The sequence below is a fragment of the Vombatus ursinus genome, unplaced genomic scaffold (assembly GCF_900497805.2).
Source record: "Vombatus ursinus unplaced genomic scaffold, bare-nosed wombat genome assembly UNPS02001287.1, whole genome shotgun sequence".
NCBI classification, from domain to species: Eukaryota; Metazoa; Chordata; class Mammalia; order Diprotodontia; family Vombatidae; genus Vombatus; species Vombatus ursinus.
This window is the reverse complement of record NW_020941065.1, coordinates 20,281,435-20,301,198: the sequence shown is the minus strand read 5'-3', so window position 1 is coordinate 20,301,198 and position 19,764 is coordinate 20,281,435. Positions and strand designations below refer to the sequence as shown.

Sequence of the window (19,764 nt, the reverse complement as noted above, 5' to 3'; positions counted from 1 at the left end):
GCCAATCTGGCCTCCCTCGCTTCTCAGGGATGGAGGGCCAGGCCTCGTCCCGGGGACTCTGGGCTCTGTGCAGAAAGGATGGAGCCCCACAGATGGCAGCCTCCCCCCAAGGCCCTGCCTGGCCCCCGCAGCTCCGTCTGCCTCCCTCCCAACATGACCTCCATTTATTCTGCGCCAATCTTGCACTAATGTACTATCTGGGTTGTGGGGCACACGTGTGATAGTACATCTGGGGAGGTACTCATCTGGGTATGTGGGGTCACCCCCAAGGGAATGCAAAAGAAAGAGCTCTTTGGTCTGGGCCCAGTAGGGACACAGCAGGCACTTGATAAGTGCTCGGCCCAAGAGCCGCCCCAGTGCGCAGTAGGCGCTCGGTAAGTGCTCGGCCCAAAAGCCGGCCCGGCACGCAGTAGGCACTCGGTAAGTGCTTGGCCCAAGAGCCACCCCAGGGGACCCGTGCTCCAGAGTCACGAAGGACAGTCGAGATGCAAAGCCCCCTGACGCTACCGTTATCGATCATGCGCTGCTTCGTCAGGATCATGAGGAGTCGATCCACTTCAAACACCCCGACACCGGGGGTGATGACCACCGACATCTGCCCCGTCCGGTCAAAATTGCGGTTGATGTAGTGCTTGTCAAACACTGAAAAACACCGAGCACACGCGGGACCCGTGGCTTAGGGCGTCGCCCCGGAATCCTCCGGACTCTGCCTGGCAGAACTTTCAGGGCCCCTGCAAACAACTGGCCAGGAGGAGCCACCCACGGGGGGGGGGTCCCCAACCTCCTGTCCCCGAAATGACGCTCCAGGAAAACTCCCCCACCGAGCACGACGGCTCTCCGTGGACCGAGGGACCCTGGGCTCTTAAAGGCCATGTCCAAAGGGACAAGCGGCAGCCAGGCAGGTGAGTACTACAGCAAAAAGCCCCGGGCATCTGAAGTCAGAGCACCTGGGTTCAAATCCTCCCTCTGAGACCTTGGACAAGCCCCGTCCCCTCCCTGGGCCTCAGTTTCCCTCCTCTGAGAAACAAAGGGGCTCAGAAGTCTGCGCCAGCTCCAGGACTAGGATCTCAGGACCCTCCCAAACGAGGCCTGGCAGGGGCCTGCACGTCTGCTGCCCGACAGAGGCCCGGGCTGGAAGGGAATGGTGAACAACACGGGGGAGGCGGTGCTAGCAGCCGCAGCTCAGGGAGAGGGGGGGGATCACATCAGCAGAGGCAGAAGCACAGACAGCCGCCAGAGGCCCCGCTCTGCTGGAATCACAACATTCATTTCCAGTTCCAAAATCCACCACCCGTGTTTTGGAAAAGCAGCAGCAGGCCCAGGGACAGAGGTTTCTTCATGACAACAGTGTCCTGCCCGTGTTCATGCAGACCCCCACTGCTGGGGACGAACACATGCACACGCATGCCCAGACACACACACACGTGTACGCACACATGCGCACACACATGCCCAGACACACGTACGCGCGCGTACACACATGTGCACACACATGCAGAGACATGCACACACATACACGTATGCACACACATGCAGAGACATACACTCATAGGCGCACACACATGCACACGTGATCACATATACACATAATGTTCCCACATGGGACACATGGCTCCAAGCGTGGGCCATTCCAGAAGACCAGAGGGGAGCCCTTCAGGGGGATTCTCAGTGGAAACACCCTCCAGAATAACTAAGTCCTAGAACTCCAACAGGAGGGGACCCTGGGCCAGACTGCTCAGAGGCTGGCTGCTTCGGCCACCTGGTTTGGGGGAATGGGGGAATCGCGCTCTAGAAGGGACGGACTGGGAGGGTTTCCCTCATGCTGGAAGGGTCTCCTCCAAGCCGTCCAGGCTGTGGCCATGAAGCAGGCCCCACGAGGACAATCACTTCCAGTCCCAGCACAAAGATTCCATCTTGGCATCCCGCTTACGGGCCAGAGTTCACACTCCAAGGCCTGCCCACGAGGCCCAGGGTCTCTGGGGGTCAGAAGGCTCCACACTCACCATTGAATGACAGGTTAATGGCCTCCAAGTAGTTCCCTTGGGCTGAGGTAGAATTGTCACCTTGAGGAAAGCCCTCTGCACAAAGAGATAAAAGATAAGATCAGCCCCAACACGACTCTGGCCTGCCAGACCCTCAGAAAGGGGGTGAAGGCGTCATGCTCCTCGCCCCATTCTCACAGACAACAAGACTGAGGGTCCGTGACCCTGGGGAATCAATCACCTGGCCGACAGTGAGGGCCTCTCAGTCATCGTCTCTACCCCCACACAGCTCCAAGGAGGCAGCCAGCCTACCCCTCCCTTAAGCAGCATAAAGGGGAAAGGGAAGGGGAAATCTGCTCCTGGGTCTGCCCGAGGGCCGAGCGGAACAAAGCCAACTCCTCTTTCCTGGGACAGCCCCCATGCTTAGACCCTCGAGGCTGGGCCCCTATGGAACAAGTCACAGCGAGGAGAGGCCATGCAGGGCCGTGGACCCCCAGCTGACACGGCCTCCACGTCCAGCCTCCACAGACGTGGACCCTGGGGCCAAACCAATCAATCCCCACACAGCTGATGTGGTGACGAGCCCAGTCCAGGCCAGGCTTTCATCCCCAGGCCTCAACATGAGGCCCTGCCAGGTGGGGACGCAGCTGTCAGAACCTCTGGGGGCCCAGTAACTGCCACACCCCAACAGGACACCCGGGGAGGGTCTACAATGCGAGGCTGCCTCTCTCTCACCACTGACAGAGCCCCTCCATAAACCATACTCCTGAGGGCAGTGCCAGGCAAGGGCAGGGCACACATGCGGCTCGTGGCAATGAGCTGCTCAGGAAATAAGCAAGATGACCCACCGCCAACCTGACCTTGGCCAAAAGCAGAAGCAACAGCACTGACCAGGACACGGGGGGTGACAGACGGTACCTGCCCGCTCCAGCCGCACCAGCACCGGGTACTGGACAAAGAGCTTCTTAATGGTCACTAAGAGCGACGTCCACTCTTCTCGTCTCTCATTCTGAACCACCACCCTGCAGGAAACACAAAGGGGCACAGAGTGTGCGCTGGCCCCCGGCTCCAGAGAAGAGACGGGCTCCAGGTCTCAGGGGCCTGGAGGCTGAGGGGCTCGGAACCAGGTCCAGACCCACAAGGCCTCTCTGCCTCACCCATCACACAGGAGTCTGGATCGATCACGTGGGCCCTCACGTCCCCTCCAGCCCTGAACCTTGGAGCTGAGCTCCAGAGAAGATGGGATTCCTGCCCTCATGGAACAGTCAGAGCAGGAGCAGAGCGCCCCCCCCACCCCCAGGCCTAGGCTCAGTCTAAAACGACCCACAGATCACACAGCATCACAAGCACTCCCGGTGGGCCAGACGGAGTGACAACAACCTTGGCCCCCAGGGGCTCATCCAGCCGCAGCTGAAGCTGGACCCTTCACATGAAGTGAAGTCTGCAGCTGGGGAGCTCAGGCGCATTCTCGGCCAGTATCTGACAGGGTGTCACAGAGAAAGTCTCGCAGCAGGAAGGGAGAGGTACAGAAAGGCAGACGCTCACACCACGCAAGCCAACGCTTCTGGCCAGAGCTGCCCGAGAACAAACCCAGAGAGGCCCAAGGCCTGAGGGGAGTGAGCTCCCTGTCCCTGGGGCGGCATCCAAGCACAGCCTGTCAGACGTGTCAGGGGCCCTGGTGGGGGAAATCCCCGGCACTTCCAGGAAGCCAAGGCTCTGGCCCTTCAGAAGGGGGAGGGAGAGAGGAAGGCTCTCAGGAAAATTAAAGGAATACCAGTAACAAGCTCAACGTGGGATCCCTCTCCAGGATTATTACAATCAACTTTTTTTAAAGGAAAATCTATTTGGGGCAGAAGCAGACAGTTTAATTTCACAAGTGACTGAATGGGAAAGTGGGCTTGGTAAATAAAACCAATCAAATTGGACACACTGGCCACTGGAAACACAAATTAAACGGAGGTGGCCAATGGATATGGCACTAGACCTCAGGAAGACTCCAGTTCAAATTTAGCCTCAGACCCCTCTGAGCTGTGCGTCCCTGGGCAAGTCACCTCACTTCCATGTGCCTCAGTTTCCTCAACTGAAAAATGGAGTAAAAGCACCTACCCCCAACAGGATTGTAGTGAGGGTCAAATGAGATCAACTTTGTAAAGCACACTGCAAATCTTAAAGTGCTCTGCCAATGATCTAGACACACCCAGATAACAGGAAACCTGGCGGTCAACAGCCCCAGCAAACACCACGGGAAAGCTGACGGAAGGGCACCTTCAGTGGCCTCGGCAGCAAATACAACAAACATTGCTTAAGCCCCTTCTGGGTACAGCGCTCACGGTGTGTCTAGTGAGGGAGTCACCCCCAAAGAGGCACCCTGTGACTGGAAAGGGGAAGTCATTCGTCACCCCCAGGGGTCCCCTGGAAGCTCTTGAGGGGGGACGTCCCAGGCCCGGCGGGGGGAGAAGGACAGGTGCTGCTCGGTGCACAGCACTGTCCATCATGGCCAGAGCCTCTGGCACACAGAAGAGAGAGGGCAGTGAAGGCTGGAGAGGCACGAGGGCCCCTCCTGAGGCCGGGCCGAGAAGCCGGAGCTTCCTGCAGGGGGCAACGGGGGGCTGGGGGAGATTCTGGCAGGAGGCTCGCTCAGACCTAGGGAGCATTAGCGGAGGACACAAGACGGCACCAGAGACCCAATTGACAAGAGACTCCCGGCGAGTCAGCTCGTGAGCTGACCTGCCGGCCCGACGTCACTGGGAGGACCCCCACGGGAAGGTGGCACCCTAAATCCCTGCACTGAATCAAAGGTCTCTTAATGACTGACGGCCCTTCACTGACCCAGAGCGCCAGGCAGGGCAAGAGCCCGAGAAGGGGGTGCCTGCACCCCATGACCTCAGAGAGCACTCTGCCGTGTGACCTTCGGGGTATGAAGAACACTGGGGTACTCCATGCTGTTCTCATGTCCCTACTGCCCTGGGACACGTGCCTACAGAGCAGACCTCCAGGAATCAAACTGAGTCAGCTTTGGGTCTCCAGCCCACCTGCAAGCGAGGGTAAGCCCACTCACCTGGCCCACCTCAGACCAGCCTGTCCTTCACCCCGCCTTTGAGATGGCTAGGGGGTGACATCATACAGAGTGCTGGGCCTGGCGTCAGGAAGACCTGAGTTCAAATCCAGCCTCAGACACTCACTAGCTGAGTGACCCTGGGTGAGTCACTTAGCCTCTGTTTGCCTCAGTTTCCTCAACTATAAAATGGGAACCATAAAAGCAGCTACCTCTCAGATACTGAGGAACAAAAGAGATCATATCATTTATAAAGCACTTAGCCCAGTGCCTGACACACAGCAGGTGCTTAATAAAGGCCTGTTTTCTGCCCTCTCACTTAGCCATCCCACCTCTGGCAGTCACATCTCCCCACTCCCTATTCTGGGTCCAAGAATCAAACCCAGAGGGTAGGTCCATCACCGGCCCTGGGACTCAATCACCATCCTCAGCTCCCCTCCCAGGCCACCCGACCCTTCATGGACGTCTGCCACTAGAAAGGAAGCTACCGAAGGGCAGGGACGGATACACTGGTATCTGTATGCTGGCCAGCATGTCCCACTGGATTTGGCACACAGAGAGCCTGAGTAAACACCCTTTGTACCTTCTTTCTTTCCTCCTTCCCTTTTTCTCTTCCCCTTCCCTTCTTCTTTCCTCTCTCCCTCCATCCCTTTCTTTTTCTCTCTCTCCCTTCTTTCCCCCTCCCTCCTTCCTCTTCCTTCCTCCCTCTTTCCTTTCTTCCTCCCTCCCTCCTTCCTCTCTCTCCTTCTTTTCTTCCTTTATTTCTTCCTCCCTTCATCCTCTATACCATGAACCCCATGAGGGCAGGAAAGGCCTTGGCTGAACCTCATTTCTCCACGCCTCCCCTCCTGTCCTGGCCTTGTGCTCCCCACACAGCAAAGGCCCAAGCAGAGGGCTTTTGGAGTCATTTTGTGTCAAGAAAGCTTCTCATGCCCTTGTCTGAGGACACGTTCCCAGAATCCCAGAATCTCAGCCCCCAGAGGGGCTTTCAAGGCCACCTCATTCCACCCTTTGCACCACTGCGTGAATCCAGGGGACAACAGGTCTTCAGCCTCTCCCTAACACCTCTGGGCATGTGGGCACACCCATAACCTCCAGAGCATCTCAGAAAATGGCGGCACCGCCAGCAGTAGCATCCCACACCCACCGCCAGCTGGCCAAAACCTACTTGTAAAAATCTTCGTAGAATCTGCCTTCATGATCCTGTTGAATTGAGGCCCGGTGTGTCTCAGGAAACTCATCTGAGGTGGAGAGAGCAGATGCGCCATTATGAAGGGTGGAGGGGCCCTCTCCCTGCCTCCTCCTGCCCCGAGGGCTGGTCCACAGTGGTGAACTGGCTAGAAGGGACCCACCCACACCCCTCACTCCACATGAATGCGCCTCTTAAGATGCGCTCTGATTATGGGAGTTGCCAGGTCACCACGCGGTTCAGTCACAGGCCCAGAGACGCCGCCATCAAACACAAGCCCAAGGACAGGACAGAAAGAAAGGCCCCACTGGAGGCCGAAACAGTCCCCACTACACTTCCCATGTCAGTAAGAACCAGAAATAGAATGGGTGCATGCCATGCACACCAATCTCATGGAATTTTACTGAGTCCAAAGACATATAAGGAATGAGGAACCCAAGAGGACACGTGTGACCTGATGCAGAGCAAGGAAGAAGAATCAGGACAAGAGACACACGGATGGCAGCGTGAGGCCGATGGGTGCAGGAGGCTGCAGCCACCGTCGGACCCAGGCCAGGGTCAGCTACTTGCTTAATGTTTCTCTTTTCACAAAGGGAGGCTGGGGGGTTGGGGGGCTACAACATATTTAGAGATTATTATAATGTAAAAACAAAAATTGTCAATGAGGCTGATTTTTAAAAATTAAATTTCGAAATTAACCACAGCCAAAAGTAAAGGCTAAATTTTAAAGAATAAACTAAAATGAACCCTAGCAAGCTTTTCAGATGTTCCCCTCAGTACTTTGGGAGGAAAAAACCCTCTGTGCGCTCCAGCCGCTTTGCCCAAACTCTCCTTTCCAGTCTGGCTCTCCCGGCTGGGGGCCCTGGGCGAGTCCAGGCAGGCCACCAGCCTCTCCCCCAGGAGGCCTCAGCCCTGGCGTACCTGACCCAGGAAAGCGTCCTGGGCCTCTCCTTCTGAGCCTCCTCCTCTATCCTATGACACGGCCATGCGTGCCCACGTCTGCTCTCCCCACCAGACTGCAAGTGCCATGAAGGCAGGGCTGGTGTCCTGGGCTCCAATCTCAGCCCCAGTTGGACAATGGGCAATATCTGTCACATGGCCCCCCCAGCCTTCATGTCCACCCACCTCACTGGGCCGTCCCACAACTATCCCTCTAAGGATGAGAAAATACCAGCCACCACCACTCCCAGGAGAAGAGGAGACCATTTCTGAGGACACGGCTGGTGAACCTGCGTGTCCTTGCCCTAAGAAGAGCCCACTGCGTCCAAAACACTGACGGGCCTGGGAGCGGATGGAGGGAGGCCCTGGCCTCCAGGGGATGACTAACAGAGTCCTCACATGGAGGGGCCAAAGAACACCAGCGAGGGAGGCTGGAGATGAACTCACCAATCGACTTCGCGTCATAGAAAGTCCTAGAAAACAGGACCACGGTCACTTCATGGCTACAGTTCTTTTCCTGCACAAGAAAGAGGAGAATGAGGAGCAGCAGATTTCACAGCGTCCCGGTCACCGTCTCACTGAACGCAGCACTTGGTGAGCCCCGGGGAAGCCCCTTCCAGGGAGAAGATGGGGGTGTTCCCCTGGCCCACACTACAGAAGTGGGGAGAGACGCCAAGCCGGGACAGAGGTGGATGGAGGTAGACGAAGCTGCGGAGGACGGCGGCCTTGCAGTTCTGCTACAAGACTTGCTATTTGGGCCACTTTCCTCAGTCCCAGTAGAGCTGTCAGACCCAGGGGGCAGAAACACGGGGACCCTGGTGATCCGGTCGGGATCGCACCATGCGTCGGGGCTCCCTCCCCACCCACTGCTTGAGGACGTTCCGGAAGTCAAACGCCGGGAGGACATATCCCCAGGTGGGCACACGGTGGGTCCCTGGCCAGCTCATGTCACAGCACAGGAGCGTTTCCGGGAAGCTCCGAGTTCATCTACCAAAAAGGGATTTGGACCCAGGCCTCTTTCGACCACAGCATGCTCCCTGCAGGACCCGGGCTAAGAGCTTTCCCTCTCTAGGTCTCAGAGTCTTCCTCTCACCTGCATAGGCCGGTGCACACCCCAAGCACACGTCTCCCTCTCCCCTTCCACCCGGCCAACCCCATCGTGCCTTGAGAGGCCCAGCCGAGCGCCACCTCTCGCTCCGTCTCCTGCACCCCTCACGCTCCCCCTGCTCCCCAACCCTGCACGTCCTCACGGACCTCCCCCGCCCCTCGGGTCTCCTCTCAGCCACAATCTCGCCTCAGAGCAGCTCAGTGACCACCAGCTTCATTGAGAATTCACTCCCAGAAATAATAACAATAACGAGAGCTAACATTCACATAGCACTTGCTGTGCTAAGAGCTTTACAGTCATTATCCTCACACAACCCTGGCAGGGAGGTGCTATTAGACTCATTTTACAGATGAGGCAACCAAGGCAGGCAGAGGTGAAGTGACTTGCCCAGGGTCACACAGCTAGTGAACGTCTAGGGCTGGATATGAACTCAAGTCTTCCTGACTCCATTCATGGTACTCCATCCGTTTCACTACTGAGCTGCCTCTCCCATTGGAAAAGAAAGTAAATACTCAGGTATTTTTACACTAAAGGCCTATTCACTTGGCTTTTAATCTACAAGAGCTCTGTCTAGAAACAAAGGCAAATACCCAAGGGTGTACGATCTCATGGATGGTGAGAATTCCTCGTCTGGGAATATCCCTCCACGCAGGCCACTGCCTGTCTGACGGAGGGTGATTAAGGGACCTGCCAGAGTCACACTCACTATTCAGCGTCAGAGGTGGGATGTGAATCCAGATCTTTCAGACTTCACTCTCGGGCTCCACGTGCCACGTTAAAGGCTGTCATTCAAAATAAAGCCTCACCCACCGCACAGATTTCAAAGCAGAAAATCTAAGCGTACCTTCCACTTGGTAAAGAGGTCAGCAAGGAAACCATTCACAGCTTTTTCAAAATACAGATCTCCTGCAAAGGAAGGAGTAGAGCAAAGAGTTTAGGGACGCAGACTTCTGCTTTTCCCTCTGAACCCCACAGACGACAGCAAAGCTCATCTGAGAAAAAGCCGGGGTCCCACCAGACCAGGTGAGATGGGATTCACCTTCACGGGGAACCCTTCACTTGTTTCCCGAAGCCCAACCAGGCCTGTGGCACCACCCACAAAAAATGAAGATGGCAGCCTCATCCTGAACAAGAAAAATGGAATCCATTCCTAGAGCCAGGGAGGGCTGATCCCCAAGCATGGTCCTGCCAGCTGGACAAGAGAAAGGCCTCCCAGCCTGCACCCGGCCTGCCACAAAAGCCCATCTTTGTAACCCCCAGGTGCCCCTTGAGAAATGCGATGGCTGAAGATCCGCGAGCCCCCAGGCTCTTTGAAGAGTCACAACATCAGATGACCGATGGGAGAGGGGAAGACGCCCAGGAGGCAGAAGTGGGCTGCAGCAGTCGCAGTGAAGGGCACATACGGCCTATGCAAGAAGAGAGACAGACAGAGCACTGCGAACGAGGGAAGGACCAGAAACGAGAACGGGGGTCGAGGTGACCTCGCCATACTGGAACCGGAGGATCAGCTGAGTCACGACGGGAACGTGGCTTCGGAAACAGGACAGGAAGGAGAGGGGTAGAGAGGAGCAGCATCATGCATTAAAACTCAGGGAAAAGGCAGGGGTGGGGTGGGAAGATGGTGGAGTCCGTCAGGGTCAAGGGCAACAGAGGCAGCAACAGAAGAGAAATACTACCATTCGTTTACTCCAGACCCCCTGGAAAGAAAGAAGAACTAGATCAAGAGTCCACTGAAGCGTGACGTCAGAGCAATGGGAGTCTTTCGAGATCCAGACATCTGGCAAAGCAATGCTTCCGCCAAAGGCAGAACAAGTCGTACTATTCTGATTTGCCTTAATGACAATCTCAACCCTCAGAAGGTGAGAAAACCAACAAGGGAGAATTCTCTTCTAGTCTGATTCTCACTACTGGAGAAGCTCTGGCTCGTGGGACAGAAACAATGGGAACCTCGGCAAAGAATGACCACACACGCCATCTTGGAGCTCACGTCAGGAAGCGGAGGAAAGCTGGGAAAGTCTGGCACACGAGGATGAGAGATCTAGCTATGCCCGTCTGGCACAGGAGAGCTGACTTCAAAGGGCTTAGAAGAAGGACATTCCACGGACTCAACGCCTACCGGGGAAACCAGTAAAGAACAATGGGACACTCTCAAGAATGGAATTCTACAAATAAAAAGGGGAGTAATCCCAGGGAAGAGGACCCGTCTGAAGAGGCCACGGCAGACACATGGGCGACGTTTGATTTTAAGAGAGCACGTAGAGACGCAAGAAACAAGGAGAGGGATCAGAGAACAAATACAAAACAATGGCAAGGGCCTGTAAGAACAGTGTCAGGGGCACTGAATGTCAGAATGAGCCAAGGCCATGGAAGACCACTGAGGACCACAAAAGGGGCACTAGCTGTAAGGGAGAAGAGGCCGACTGAAGAAGGGAGAGGCCAAGTGAGCCTAGATGAAGCAGCAAAGCACCAAGGGAAGAAACAGGAGGTGGCATGTGGCATGTGACAAGAGAGTCAAACCCACGACCTCCTTTGATGGATACAGCCAAGGACCCTTCACCCAAGAGCCCCAGGAAGAGCATCTCTCTCTTACACACACACACACACACACACATATCCCTGGCAACCATCAATGCTTCCAGTCTAGCCCCCTAAACCATTATCCAGAGAGGAAACCCCTATGGAAAGGGGCCCATCATCAATACCAACTGCCACTGAGAGGCAAGTAAGGCCAAGAATGCCAGGAAAAGCAGTGCCCCCAGATCACCAGACCCGTCCCTGCTGCCATCATCAAGGAAGCAACCCTTGGGCACCTGGCCCCAACCTCTGCAGATGCTGCAGCCACACCTCCTCAGCAGCCAGCTCCTTAAAACCCAGAAAGTGCTCCCCACCGACGACCGGGGCGCTGCCAAACAATTCCACATCAGACAGAGATGTAATCTGATCAATGGGGATGACACTAAAAAAGGGGCATTGCCATCTGCCTTGCCACTGTACCCCATGGACCCCAGGGCCTTCCTATTCAACTTACAACTGAAACCTCCAAAGGTGTTGTCTGCCCTTCCTGGACCATGAGCTCCTTGGGAGCAAGGCCTCCAGTCTTCCTGTCCATGGCCACAGTGCTTTCTGTCTATATGCACACACTAAGCAGTAAATAAATGCTTTTTCAATCATTCATTTATTCATTCACTCATGGGACGATGACAATAGAAAGAAGACAGAGCTGCTAATGTTTTCAGGGTCAGGGAGAATCATGTCCAGACTACAAGAAAAATGTGATGAATAGGAAGCTGAGAACCAATGTGATAGCAAGGAAGCCCAGCAATCCTTGAGGAGATTAAAGAACCTTGGCCCAAATGGTCTACGCCATAGGGTACTGAGATAACACGTCGATGTGGTGATGGAGCCACTCTTGATCATGTCGGCAAGACTGTGGAGGAAGGGAGAGAGAATGCATCACAGGAGAAGGGCACGTCTTGGCCCAAGTTTCAAAAAAGGGAAAAGAACCAAGTTCGCAAACCCTAGGCCAGTGAGCCTGACTTCAATTCCCGACAAAATTCTATTATGTACTATTAAAAGGATGGTTCGAGCACCTCTAGAATAGGAAGCAGTAATCCCAATGTGCCAGCCTGGCCTCACTACAGACCCCTTTAGCCAGTGGGACCCCACTACTGGAGACAGTAAATGAGTGAAAGTGAAAAACAGGAAGCAAAATGAGATCATGGCAACTGTGGTACGGGGGCACAAAATGCAGTGCAGGAATACAATGGAATATGCCACACAGCATGCCCAATACGAGTATCCAGAGAAACGCCGTAAGACTTGTACAAACTGATACAGAATGAGAAAAGAATCAACGCCAACAACACCGAAGTGGATGGAGGCCACAAGAAAAGACAAGTGTGCTCTGTAATGATCCCTCCGATACCGATGAGCACCCCAAACTGATGGTAAAACACACTCCCTCATGAACAGGCAGTTTTCAGATGAAGAAATTAAAGCCATTTATAATTACATGAAAAAGCGCTCTAAATCACTAGTAATTAGAGAAATGCAAATCCAAACAACTCTGAGGGACCACCTCACACCTGTCAGACTGGCCAACATGACAAAACAGGAAAGTGATAAATGTCGGAGAAGATGTGGGAAAACTGAACACTAATGCATTGCTGGTGGAGTTGTGAAATGATCCAACCATTGTGGAGAGCAATTTGGAACTATGTCCAAAGGGCTATAAAAATGTGCATATCCTTTGACCCAGCAATACCACTTCTAGGGCTGTATCCCAAAGAGATCATAAAAATGGGAAAAGGACCTACATGTACAAAATATTCATAGCAGATCTTTTTGTGGTGGTAAAGAATTGGAAATTGAGGGGATGCCCATCCATTGGGGAATGGCTGAGCAAGTTGTGGTATATGAATGTAATGGAATACTATTGTGCTATAAGAAATGATGAGCAGGCAGACTTCAGAAAAACCTAAGAAGATGTGTATGAACTGATGCCGAGTGAAATGAGCAGAACCAGGAGAATGTTGTACACAGTAACAGCCACACTGTGCAATGACTAACTTTGACAGACTTAGCTCTTTCTCAGCATTGCAAGAATCTAGGACATCCCCAAAAGACTCATGATGGAAAATGCTGTCCACATTCAGAGAAAGAACTAAGGAGTTTGAATGCAGATTGAAGCATACTATCTGCTCTTTTTTTCCTTCTGTTTTGTTTCATTTCCTCTTTCTTGCAGTTCCTCCTATTGGTTCTAATTCTTCCTTACAACCTGACTAATGTGAAAATGTGTAATAGGAATGTGTGTGTGTGTATATATATATATATGTGTGTGTATATATATATATATATATATATATAGCCTATATCAGATTGTGTGCCATCTTGGAGAAGGAAGTGGGGAGGGAGGGGGAGAAAAATTTAAAACTCAAAAGCTTATGGAAGTGATTGTTGAAAACTAAAAATAAATTAGTAAAAAAAAAAAAAAAAAAGGAAGAAAGAAAGAAATACAATCCCGTCTCCATCCCCTTCAGGAGACGTGGTGGACGATGGAGGTGAAATGCAGCATTCTCTGAGGAACGTGATTGCCAAACATGTCGGTTTTGATTAAATGTTTCTTTGTTACAAGAAAAGTGTGACTGAGGAAAGGGGAGGAAAGAGAATTAAAGGGAAATAACTTTGTCACAAAAAGCAGTAATAGATGTTTAAAAAAAAAATAGTTCATTCCACACTAAGCTTAGTTCCTTTTGCTGGACAGTAAACTGATAAATCAATTGTTGTAAACATGGTTTATCTAGATTAAAGCATCTGATCCATTCTCTGTCTCTCTCTCTCTCTCTCTCTCTTTGTTTCTGTCTCTCTCTCTTTTATTTTAAAGATAGAGAGATACAGGCTAGACCAGGGCTTCTTAAACTTTTTCCACTTGCACAAGTGTGGGTCACAACCCAGTTTGACAAACGCCGGACTAGACAACAGAATAATTAGATTAAGAATTGGTTGAATGGTCAGACCTAAAGAGTAGTCTTTTACGGCTTACTGTCGATTTGGAAGGAGGTCTCCAGTAGAGGGCCTCAGAGATCTCAGCTTGGCCCTTTGTTATTAAACATTTTTATCAGTGACTTGGGCAGGGATGGCATGCTTATCAAATCTGCAGATGGCACAAAGCTGAGAGCGAGGGCTAGGTGCTGAAATCCGGATTCAAAAAATCTAGACAGGTCAAACCAGTGGGCTAATTCAAATGAGATCAAATGGAATAGGGATAAACGTCAAGTCTGACACTTGGGTTCAGCAACCTCGCTTCCCCTGTACAACCTGGGGGGTGCAAGCAGGGTAGAGGGAATGTCCTCCCTAGAGATCTTCAAGCAGAAGGTATAGAACAGAAAGAATTATTTTTCTGGTTTGAGCATGTCTAGACAGTCACTGCGAGTTCCTCTAACTCAGTTAAGTTCTGTGATTCTGAGAGCTCAGGTGACGCCCAAAGGTAGAAGAAATGTGCACAGAATGGAAAGCAACCAGAAGATTAGGATTAAAGGATTACAGAACTGAAGCTGAAAAGGACCACTCCACCATCTCATTCCACAGATGAGGAAACTGAGGCCCTGAGAGCAAATGACTCACCCAAGATCCCGTAGCTAGCAAATAGACAACTCTGACTCTGGTATTCCCAATAGAGCACAGGAACTAGATGGCCCAGTGGATAGAGCAGTGAGTCTGGAGTCAGGACGATCTGAATTCTAATCCAGCCTCAGACACTTCCTAGCTGTGTGACCCTGGACAAGTCACTTAACTTCTGTCTGCCTCAGTGTCATCATCTGTAAAATGTGGATGGTAATACCACCTATCTCCCAGGGTCATTGTGAGGATCAAATGAGATAATATTTGTAAAGTACTACATAAAGGCTAGCTATTATTATTGAGTGAATCCTCTCTGTAGAATTGGTAGTTCGATATTGTGGGAAGGAAAAAGAATGAGCTTTTATATAGTACCTACTATGTGCCAAGCACAGTGGTAAGCACTTTACAAAAATTACCTAATATGACAAGAGCTACAGAGGATTAGAAGGTGGGGATGGGCTTCAGTCTGCACTAACAGAGAGGAAGGCCCCACAATGAGGAGATCAGAGATCTCTCCAAGCCCAGAGCCAGGAGCACTGAGGCTCCGGCTGTCAGATGGTGAGATCTCAGCATGGCATCAGGGACGACCTGTCGAGTGCCCCAATTCTGAACATCTGCATCCAATAGCAACATTACCATAAATATCAAAATCCCACATTTCACAGCTCATCTGAATAAATATATAAACCATAGCTGAAGTCGAACGGAACACCACCTGAAAAAAAAAAAAAAAAAACAAAGACACAGTCACATTTTTTCAAGGACTGAGGCCAAAGTGTGCTCCCATATCACGACAGTAAAAACAGCATTTAATTGGCTTTATAAATAGTGCTTGCTTTCCTCTCCCACTTCAACTGGCTCACCCTGTCCCGCCCCCGAGGACTTCACGTGGATACAGGCACTAACGTCTATTAGAGAAGGCTAAAGGTGGTCACGGTGACCAACCAGAGATAGTGGGGAAGAGGAAGGGGCAAAGATGAGGAGCCCCTCTCATCTCATCATGCACAGGCATGAGGCATGACATCCATGGCTAGGCATACCTACGCACGTACCCCTACACACAAAGGCCGAGATCCCTGTGGAATGGAGAGCTAGCAAAGGGGAGGGGAGGGACCCATGTAAAGGGACTTTTCCTTCTTTTTAATTTACAAACCATAGAGGGGAACTGATTTAAACCCTTCCCAAGCCTACGCTTGAATATAACAAAACACCCCATCACACGTGGGCGTCATTGTACATGGGACCATACGCTTTTAAGATTCCGTAAGAGGAAACCATGACACATGATTTCCCTTCTCCTCAGGGACTTATCATCTCCATGAACGCTAACTGGCCTCCCTAGGCTATAACACAATGACACCCTTCCCCCGGCCAACATGGGTTAGACAGTTTACTGAAGCACAGGCAGTAAGAGCTGGGAGGGAGCTTGGCTCCCCTGCTTGGGCTCAGGCTGTCTGCCTTCACGCAATGCCCACCATGTGACTTCCCACTGATCCAACTTTCCCATCTTCTCACTGAAGCCTTCCCTTACTCCAGGCACCAGGATAGGAAGGGAAGGGAACAGTAAACCATCTGGGAGGAGTGAGATGCCCCGGGTTCAAGGCCCTGGATTTACTACAAGAACCTGGGCAAACCATTTTCCCGATCTCAGGCTCAGTTTCCTCCCCTGTAAAACAGGCATGATACCGGCACCAGCCGTCCTACAAGGGTGTTGACAGTAAGTGCTTTGTAGCCCTTAGAGCAGGAACAGTGGTCACTTTCACACGAGCTGCCCAAGGGCCCCACGCTGCCTTTGTGATGTCTCTCCCCCTACTGCACTCAATGAATGAGCATGAATTAAGCACTTACAACAACAGGTTACCTAATGCTGCCTCACTTCTCCCGATTTATAGTCCACCTCCCCAAATGGCAGGGAGGGCCCTTCAGGCTATGTACAGACTGTGCCCTCAACTATTTGGAAGCCCCCAGCCCGTCTCCATCAGTGGGTTCCACAGAGGTACAGAGAAGCCAGGGAGGTCTTTACCAAATCCTTCCTCTCAGATTCAATCTTTCCTTCCCCAAAGAAAATCACCCTCAAAAGGAAATGACCAGCACTGCGAGGCTGAAGATGGGCAAAGGCAGACGGACGGGCGCCACCACAGATTTCAGTGGTTGTCTACCTTGTGCGTAAGCCCTGCTATTTCAGAAGGGAACCGCCCAGGTCGAGCATGGCATAGGTGGGGGCTGCGGGAGCTGCTGCTGAGAGTTCTGGAAGGGCTCTTACCCGCGTGTCTTCACTGATGTATCCACACATGACCTTCTCACTCTTCACCCACAGCTCTCCTGCCTGGGCCCTGAAAGCAAGAGACCACAAAAGGTATTTCAAAGGAGTTGTACACAGAAGGGGCAGCATGTGCAGAAGAAAAACAGAGCACGATTTAGGTCTAATATCAGACCAAAAAATCCCCCAAATGACAGCTGTCCAAACATGAGGCGGGAGAGAAACCTTGGGAGGTAGTGGGCTGCCCCCCCGCCCCAGGTCCTATTATAATCAGTGCTCACATCTATACCGAGCTTTAAGGTTTGGGAAGCATTTCGCATCGTGTACTCTCATTTGGTATTTACAACAACTCTAGGAAGTAGGTGCTACCATTAGCCCCATTTTACAGATGAGGAAACTGAGGCCCACCAAGGTGAAATAACTTGCTCAAGGTCACAAGGCAGTAAAGTGGCAGAGGTGAAATTTTAATCCAGGTGCTCAGACTCCACATCCACTGTCCTTTCCATGTCAAGTGCATCTTCTCTTAGTCCCAAATGTCTGGTATTCTGTGCTACTGCTACTGTTATATTTACCACAACTGCTTCATAAAATCTGACAATTCATAAGAAGCCCCCATCGCTGATGGTCTACACAGCTGCTACAGCCCAGTTAGTCACAAAAAGGCAAAGATGTGAGTAAGGCTTACCGGATGCCTGCCAATTCCACCTTCTGAGTGATGTAGGCACATGTGCTGACCTGGGAGAGAAGAAGACAGAAAGAAAGAGAGACTCAGCACACTGAGACTGCAGAGAGCGCGAGGCGATGCACAGCCTGCTTCACGCACGCACGCATGCACATCCATGTGACAAGGCAGTGATGGTGAAAACAATCCGGTCCTGGCTAAGAAATAAAGTAGTAGATAGTGGAATAGATTAGATATCCAATACAAAATAGTAAACGATCATAGCAATCCAGTGTTTGACAAATGCAAAGATCTAAACTTTTGGGGTAAGAATTCACCATTGGACAAAAATGGCTTGGAAAACTGGGAAGCAGTTTGGCAGAAACAAAGCACAGAACAACATCTCACACCATATACCAAGATAAACTCAAACTGAGTACGTGACTTAGACATAAAGGGTGATATAAGAAAACTAGAGGAGCACAGAATATTTTACCTATTAGATCTATAGATAAGGGAAGATTTATGAGCAAACAAGAAATAGAGAGCATTACAGGAGGTAAAACAGATTATTCTGATTACATGAAATTAAAAAGGGTTTGCACAAACAGAACCCATGCAGTCAAAATCAGGCAAACAGGAAACTGGGGTGTGGGGGAGGGATTACAGCCTCTCTGATAAAGGCGTCATTTTTCAAATATTTAGGGAACTGAGCCAAATTTATAAAAAAATAGGAGCCATTCCCCAACTGATAAATAGTCAAAGGATATAAACAGGTAGTTTTCAGAAGAAGAAATCAATGCTATCACATGGAAAAATGCTGTAAATCACTACTGATTAGAGAAATGCAAATTAAAACAAGTCTGAGGTACGACTTCACACCTATCAGATTGGCTGAGACACACAGAAAAGGAAAGTGCTTGAGGGGATGTGGGAGAATAGGGACACTATTTCACAGTGAGTGGAGTTGTGAACTGATCCAATCATTCTGGAGAACAATTTGTTTTGTTTTGTTTTTGCTTTTTGGTGAGGCAATCAGGGTTAAGTGACTTGCCCAGGGTCACACAGCTAGTAAGTGTCAAGTGTCTGACAATGGATTTGAACTTAGGTCCTCCTGACTCCAAGGCTGGAGCTCTATCCACTGTGCCACCTAGCTGCCCCTCTGGAGAACAATTTGGAACTATGCCCAAAGGGTCATAAAATTGTGCATACTCTTTAAAGGACCCAGCAATACCACTACTAGGTCTGTACCTCAAAGAATTCAAAAGACAAAGGGAAATGATCTACATGTACAAAAATATTTATAGCAGCTCTTTGGTGGCAAAGAATTAGAAACTAAGAGGATGCCCATCAATTTCAGCCATCAATGGCTGAACAAATTGTGGTAAATGATTGTGATGAAATATTACTATGTAAGAAATGATGAAGATGGCTTCAGAAAAAACATGGAAAACTTACATGAACTGATGCAAAGTGAAGTTCGTGGAACAGCATCTTCTGGTGTATGTGTACACACTGTGCACGGTAAAAGCAATATTGTAAGGTTTATCAACCAGGAAAGACTTAGCTACTCTGACCAAGAGAATTCCAAAGGACCTATGACGATGAACTCTGAATGCAGATTGAAGCAGGTTTTTTTCTTACTATTTCTTGCTTTTCATTATTTTTCTGGGGGGAGAGCAACATGGCTAATATGGAACTATGTTTTGGATGACTTTACTTTTTATTTTTAATTTATGGAATAAAACAAGCATTTCCATAACATAATACAACAAAAAAGATTGTACATGAACTGTACATCAATAATTGTACATGAAACTGCAAATCTACTATGCATGACTTCGCTATTCCTTTCAAATATACAACAAAACTATCATGTAAATTTCTTTTTTTTTTCTTTCCTTCTCACCCCTCCTTCGCCCTTGAGATGGCTACCATTAGATACAAATAGGGATACATCTATGTTAAACTATTCTATACATACTTCTATTGATCAGCTTTCTGGATACAGATAGCATCTTCCTTTATAGTTAATTTGGGTATTTATAGTAGACAAAATAACTTATTCACTCAATCATTCTTAAAACAATATTGCTGTTACTGTAGACAATGGTCTCTTGGTTCTGCTCATTTCATTCTGCATTATTTCATGCAAATCTTTCCATGTTTTTCTAAAATCACTGAGCTCTTCATTTCTTAACAGCACAGCAATATTCCATCACAATCACATACCACAGCCATTCCCCAACTGATGAGCACTCTCTCGATTTCCAATTCTTGGCCACCACAAAAAGAGCTGCTATAAACATCTTAGGACATACATCTTCGGTTCCTTTTTCCCTAATCATTATCTTTGGATATAGAACAAGTAGTGGTATTGCTGGGTCAAAGGGTACAGGTAGCTTAATAACTCTTTGGGCACCATTCCAGATTGCTCTCTAAAATGGTTG

At 50.4% G+C, this 19,764-nt stretch overlaps 1 protein-coding gene across 12 annotated transcripts in view; it reads right to left on the bottom strand.

The window, feature by feature from the left end:
• The window catches only part of DEPDC5 (DEP domain containing 5), a 116,588-nt gene that overhangs the window by 68,043 nt on the left and 28,781 nt on the right, over positions 1-19,764 (bottom strand). For 11 of the 12 annotated variants that reach the window (XR_003569256.1, XM_027864031.1, XM_027864059.1 and 8 more), the window contains exons 7-15: positions 17,339-17,388; positions 16,657-16,726; positions 15,030-15,108; positions 9,118-9,179; positions 7,613-7,682; positions 6,206-6,278; positions 2,901-3,004; positions 2,004-2,078; positions 508-642 (exon numbers count right to left, since the gene is read on the bottom strand). Coding sequence is in view for 11 of the 12 variants with exons in the window: in XM_027864031.1 (XP_027719832.1) it covers positions 508-642; positions 2,004-2,078; positions 2,901-3,004; positions 6,206-6,278; positions 7,613-7,682; positions 9,118-9,179; positions 15,030-15,108; positions 16,657-16,726; positions 17,339-17,388 (718 nt within the window). In the remaining variant the exon portion in view is untranslated. Of the gene's footprint in view, positions 1-507; positions 643-2,003; positions 2,079-2,900; positions 3,005-6,205; positions 6,279-7,612; positions 7,683-9,117; positions 9,180-15,029; positions 15,110-16,656; positions 16,727-17,338; positions 17,389-19,764 lie in introns of those variants that run through there. The other variant, XM_027864083.1, reaches the window with a different exon arrangement.